The sequence below is a fragment of the Megascapheus bottae genome, chromosome 16 (assembly GCF_031878675.1).
Source record: "Megascapheus bottae isolate mThoBot1 chromosome 16, mThoBot2.hap1, whole genome shotgun sequence".
Classification (NCBI taxonomy): Eukaryota; Metazoa; Chordata; class Mammalia; order Rodentia; family Geomyidae; genus Megascapheus; species Megascapheus bottae.
In genome coordinates, this window is record NC_143524.1 from 8,078,642 (window position 1) to 8,084,724 (window position 6,083).

At 44.6% G+C, this 6,083-nt stretch overlaps 1 protein-coding gene across 1 annotated transcript; it reads left to right on the forward strand.

Moving 5' to 3' along the window:
- Window positions 1-464: 464 nt before the first annotated feature.
- On the forward strand, window positions 465-4,915 carry Mrpl16 (mitochondrial ribosomal protein L16). The gene is made up of 4 exons (XM_090347608.1): window positions 465-587; window positions 902-967; window positions 2,971-3,119; window positions 4,161-4,915. The coding sequence occupies exons 1-4, from the start codon at window positions 533-535 to the stop codon at window positions 4,644-4,646; spliced, it is 756 nt and encodes a 251-aa protein (XP_090203734.1). The 5' UTR covers window positions 465-532; the 3' UTR covers window positions 4,647-4,915.
- Window positions 4,916-6,083: the final 1,168 nt, after the last annotated feature.

Sequence of the window (6,083 nt, forward strand, 5' to 3'; positions counted from 1 at the left end):
AAATCCTCACCATTGTAATGATTTAGAAAGCTTTCCCGCTCATTAAAAAAAAAAAAGTTGCCCAACATTATCCCAGAATTTACACATTATTTAATTTTCCCTTGATATGAATGGTTTATTGAGGGGGGGGTAGAGCTCTATCCTCAGGCCCTGAGGTCAAGTCTCAGAACTGAAAAAATAATAATAAATTAAAAAAATAAAATATATATTATATATACATATATATATATATATATATATTTGTTGTTTTTTTCCTCATGTCCCCACCTAGGGGAGAGGGTATGGCAGGAAATGCTAAGGAGCTGGCTTGCCTTGAGAGCCCCAAGCTCCTAGACCAAAGCATCCCTTTCCAGCTCCGGAACGAAACTCTGAGGCTTGAGTTTCTCTCACTTCCGCCGGGACTCTTTGCGGATCGGACCAGCGAAGCGCCACTTCCGGCCACGCTGAGCCGCGTCCTGAAGGCCGTCTAGCCGGGCACCCGGGCGCCTCCGGCTGGGGAAAGGGAGCTGGGCTTGGTTGGACGCTCGTCGTCATGTGGCGAGTGCCGGCTCGCGCCAGCGCGCGGCTCCTGCGGGTGCCTTGGTCAGGTCAGAAGTCCTCGAGACCCCTCCCCACTTTTCTCCTCCTCCTCCCCAGTGCAGGAGTTCCCATGCGGAGTGGGCCCCGGCTAGAGGCCCCGCTCCTCGCCTCCACCCCAGCAGGACGGCCACAGCCCTGTCGGCGGGAACCGGTACCCGGAAGCCTCCGTGGGCTTCCTCGGGGGAAACTGAGGCTGGGATCCTATTCAGTGTAACTCGCCTCCCTCACCTGTAGACAGCTAGTAGCTAGTTCGGCCTGTGGCCTACAGCACTAGCCTTGGCCCTGGTCGCCATGGTCGTTTGATTTGGATTTGTCTTTGTAGATTCTTGGACAGCCGCTCCCCCTACTGCGGGCCTCAAGACGCTCCTTCCGGTGCCATCTTTCGAAGGTGAGAACGTCACCTGTTGTTTTCCCAAGTAGGAAAACCCCACAAAGTAGAAGACATCAGAGCATTGTGTATTTTGTCTTCCCATGCATGTCAGACATATCGTGTGGCCAGGTTTCTAAGTACAAAAATAGATCTCCATGGCCCATGCTCCCCCCCCCCAGCCAGAGGGAAGTGACCTCCAACTTGGAGTTTTGATGTTCTATCCCAAAAAGATCACAGATAGGCGGTCATTAAACATTACTGAGCGAAAACAATCATTTGTACACACACACACACACACACACACACACACACACACACACCCCCCCATATATTACCAATTTTTAAAGAGTATACTGAGAACCTCAGGGGAAAAAGAGTCCTGGATACATATGTTGCTAAACTGCCATAGTCCTGGAAGTTTTTACCGAGTTGTAAATAAAAGAAAATAATTACTTTCTCTGTAGTTTCTGGAATAATAATCATTTTACATTTCCACAGACAGTTTGATATTTTCTTAAGGGCTCCTGTTTTATTTTCCCTCCTGGAGTCACAGCTTGATTCACTGTCGAAATGCCTTTAACAAATGATATGTTATTCCCCCACTTCCATGCTCCTGAATTGTCAAGTGAAGATGTTAAAAGTCTGGCCTAGCATCCAGGACACTGTTGCATGCTGTAGGAATTTTGACTGTTCCAACATTAAAAGCCTCTGCATATGTAAAAATGAAGAGTATTGCCTATATGGTTCCAGGCTTGTAAATTTAACAATAAAAATGTGGCAGACATAGAGAACTCATATTTTATCTAAGGTCTTTCCACTGTCCCATTAACATCCTGAAAATAGTAAAGTTTTTGTGGGTTTTTTTTTGTGTGTGTGTCATTTTTTAAGAATCATGCTATCCTGCTTGGCTGTTTTAACTCGATGGTCTAGATAAATTAGAAATTTTCTCTAGGCCTCAAGTTCCCTTGCTACAAAATAGAGATTAAGCCAGGCGAGGTGTTTCTTACCTGTAATCCTAGCTGCTCAAGAAGCTGAGATCTGAGGGTCGAGACACTGAAGAACCAGAGACTCTTATCTCCAAATAATCACTAGAAAATGGGAAGTGGGACTGTGGCTCCAGGAATAGAGAGCTCAGGGACAGTGCCCAGGCCCTGGAATAGGATGGTAGCCTTGAGCTAAAGTGCTCAGGGACAGCACCCAGGCCCATAGTTCAAGCCTCATGACAGACCAAAAAAAGAACTTAAAAAGTATTACCTGCTTGCCTAATGTTGTTTCTTGATAAAGGTGACTAATGTGTATATGCATGTTTGTTAACTTTTTACAGTTTGAAATTTTTAAAAGTGGAAACCGTAAACAAATAAACAATTACTGAAGCTGCTACATGCCTATCATTACTATAATTCATACAAAGGGACCTCAAATTTGTTAGAGGCCAGTTTTGGCTACAGAGCTTGACCTTATTTCTCACTGCATTCCACAAACACACCTACACCAAAAAAAAAAAAAAAAAGGCTAGAATGTTGTTTTAAAAATTAAACAAAATAACCCTGGTTCTGGCTCACACTTGTCATCCTAGCTACTCAGGAGGCTGCAGCTGCAATCTCAGCATCATGGTTCAAAACTACCCCTGGCAGAAAAGTCCACGAGACTCACCAATTAACTGCCACAGAATTGGAAAAGAAGCTGTGGTTCAAGTGGTAGAGCATTAGCCTTGAGCAAAAAAGCTCCAGGACGTTGCCCAAGCCCTGAGTTCAAGCCCCGGGACTAGTAAAAACAAAACAAACAAAAAAATTCCAAATAGACCCTGTTTGTAGCATTGAGCAGAGTTGGTGTTTAATATGTGTTTAATTTTGCTGTCAGTTTTAAAAACATTTGCCTTAAATATTGACATAGCCTACCTTTGGAATTATTGTTCTGTAGTATCCTTAAGTGGTTATGTGATCGTTGGTCTTTCTGGGAAGGAAATGGATCGTTTGAGGGGTGTAGCTGTACTTACCGTTGATTATCTATGTTCCTTTTAGACGTTTCCATTCCTGAAAAACCCAAGCTTAAATTTGTGGAAAGGGCACCACTTGTTCCAAAAGTAAGAAGAGAACCTAGAAACTTGAGAGACATTCAGGGACCTGCCACTGAAGGTACTGAGTTCACAGAAGGCAATTTTGCAATTATGGTGAGTGATGAAAGGGATTGACAAAATCTTCTACTCTTGTGTCAGTTTAGTCTCTTCCTCCACAGTCTCTAGTCTCTGCCTCACACAGATGCTCCCTGCTAGTTGCTCTTTTAATTCATGTACATAGAAGTTTCTGGTACCCAGTAACATGTGAGTTAGAGGGTTTTTTGTTGGTGGTGGTGGTATTGTCTGTCATGGGACTTGAACTCTGGGTCTGTCCCTGATCTCTTCAGCTCAAGGCCAGAACTAGCACCTCAAGCTACAGTGCCACTTCCAGCTTTTCTGTGTATGTGGTACTGAGGAATTGAACCCAGGGCTTTGTGTGTGGTAGGCAAGCACTCTACCACTAGGCTACATTCCCATCCAGAGATCTTTTTTTTTAAATCTGGGGATGAAAATGCAGGGGAGATGTACCCTGTTCCCTACTGGATACTTAACACTGAGGATGCTACTGAACTCTGGGCTTCAGCAGTATTGCAGTTGATCTAATAACCCAGATGGCTACTACGTACTCCCAGGGCAGGGATACACCAGACACAGGCTGTCCCCGATGGAATGAAACACAGGAGGCGAGTGTGAGATTTTTTTCTCTTGCTACTCAAAACTAGCATATAATGTAAAACTTCTGGATTGTTTGAGTTTCCATTTACTATTTCAGACCCTGGTTTGAGGCTGACCGACCACTTGTAATTGAGATTACAGAAAGTGAAACTGCAGATAGAAGGAAGCAAGGACACTACCATAATAAAACAGCAGCAAAACAGAGAGGCTACCTGATTTTCCCAGACTTGAACTCCTTCCACTTTAAGTGTCACTTTCTCAAAGAGGCTTTGCCTGCCTGGCTCTTGACTGGAGAGTCCCCAGCCTTGTCTTCCTTTATTACTGTACCCTAGACTTTCCCTCCACATTACTAACTAGAACTTACCTTTTTATTTCCGTGAGTATCATGGAAACCATGGTTACTATAGAAGGGGAGTCATAGTGGAGCTGATAAAGGATCCTGAGTCGTTCAACATTTCTGCTTCTCGCTTTTGCTTTTAGGCACTGGGAGGTGGTTACCTCCATTGGGGTCATTTTGAAATGATGCGCCTGACAATCAACCGCTCTATGGACCCAAAGAACATGTTTGCTATCTGGCGAGTTCCAGCCCCTTTCAAGCCCATCACCCGCAAAGGTGTTGGGCAGCGCATGGGGGGAGGCAAAGGCGCCATTGACCACTACGTGACCCCCGTGAAGACTGGCCGCCTCATAGTGGAGATGGGGGGCCGCTGTGAATTCAAACAGGTCCAAGGTTTCCTGAACCAGGTTGCCTACAAGTTGCCCTTTCGAGCAAAGGCTGTGAGCAGAGAGACTCTGGAGAAGATGCGGAAACGTCAGGAAGAAAGAGAACGAAACAACCAAAACCCCTGGACCTTTGAGCGTATCGTCACTGCCAACATGCTGGGCATCCGGAAAGTGTTGAGCCCATATGACTTGACCCAGAAGGGACGGTACTGGGGCAAGTTCTACCTGCCTGATCGCGTGTAGCAACAGCCCTGGGAATACTGCTAGCTACTGAGACACTAACATGGTTTTCTTTGGGAGGTACTGGGCTTAAACTCAGAGCCTTTTGCTTCCTAGGCATAGGCTCTACCACTTGCTGTGTCCTGCATTTTTTTTTTTTTATTAAAATCTGAATATTGCCTCAGGGTCTAACTACTCACGAGTTGCTTTCAAGCCACCCTTCAGAAATGAAGAATGATTGGGGAGGATTCTGATTCTTTTGGATTATAAAATAAATGTCTTCAGGGCTGAAACATGTTTGCATCTTGTACCACCTCCAGTGCCCATCTGACACTATGCACTGCTTTTTATGTGTGCACATTCAGGAGCTAGCTTCTAGGGTATTGTAGTAGTTACAAACAACAAAAAATGACAGGACACGTGAAGATTCAACAGATAATTTATTTTTTCCCAGTTGCCTATCTTCTCAGTCTTGGAAGGGGATGTTAAATGTATGACAAGGATCTTTTAGCAAAATGCTAACAAAAGTTGGACTTGTGTGGTACTCCCTGGGTCTGAAATTCACCAAGGTAAGCCCTGTGTTGTGCAGCACACAAATTATCATTGCTGGAAGAATGTGATTGAAAACCCCCAGGTCCCAGCTCCCTAGTAGGCTATAATAGGATTGATGTGTTTTTTCAGAGCTAACCAGTAGTAAGCCATCTAAGGGAAATACACATGTATAGAACTATTAAAACATCTGCTTTGGAATGTGGGTAGGAAAAACGAACCCAGCACACCAGTGTCATTCTTCTGACCCAATGTTCTTAAAAAATTAAGATCTCCAGCAAAGAAAAATAACAATCTACTTTAAAAAGTATAAATTATAGTCTAGACTATTAGATGGCCCATGAGTTTTATACTGTGGCTTTTAATAGTATGTCACCGTTTAACAAAACACTGCTACTTTTAAACCTAAGCCAATTCAGTCTTGACCTGGAGCATCCATTGTTTAAGCTAACAGCATGAAGCAGGTGACACCTTCACCTATCTGTTAGAGGTCGTACAATGCCAGTGACTGTCGGGAGCTCAGTACTAGTCTGAACCTGTCTCTTGTTGGAGGTATGTATTTAAACCACCATCCTGGGACCAGCCATCTCTGCCAAATGAGAGGCTTCTGATAGGAATCCACACCACCGCTCGTGAGCAAAGCACTTTAAAGTGTACTCGGTGATGGGGAAGAAGAGCCTGCTGGTGGTGTTTTTTTTGTTGTTTGGTGGGGTTTTGTTTTTGTTTTTGGTCAGTCGTGGGGCTTGAACTCGGGGCTGCAGTACTGCGTCTGACCTCTCCAGCTCAAGGCTAGTGCCACTTCCATTTTTCTGATGGTTAACTGGAGACAAGGGTCTCACAGACTTAAGTGTTCAGGCTGGCTTTGAACCACGATCCTCAGATGTCAGCCTCCTAAATAGCTAGGAATGAGTG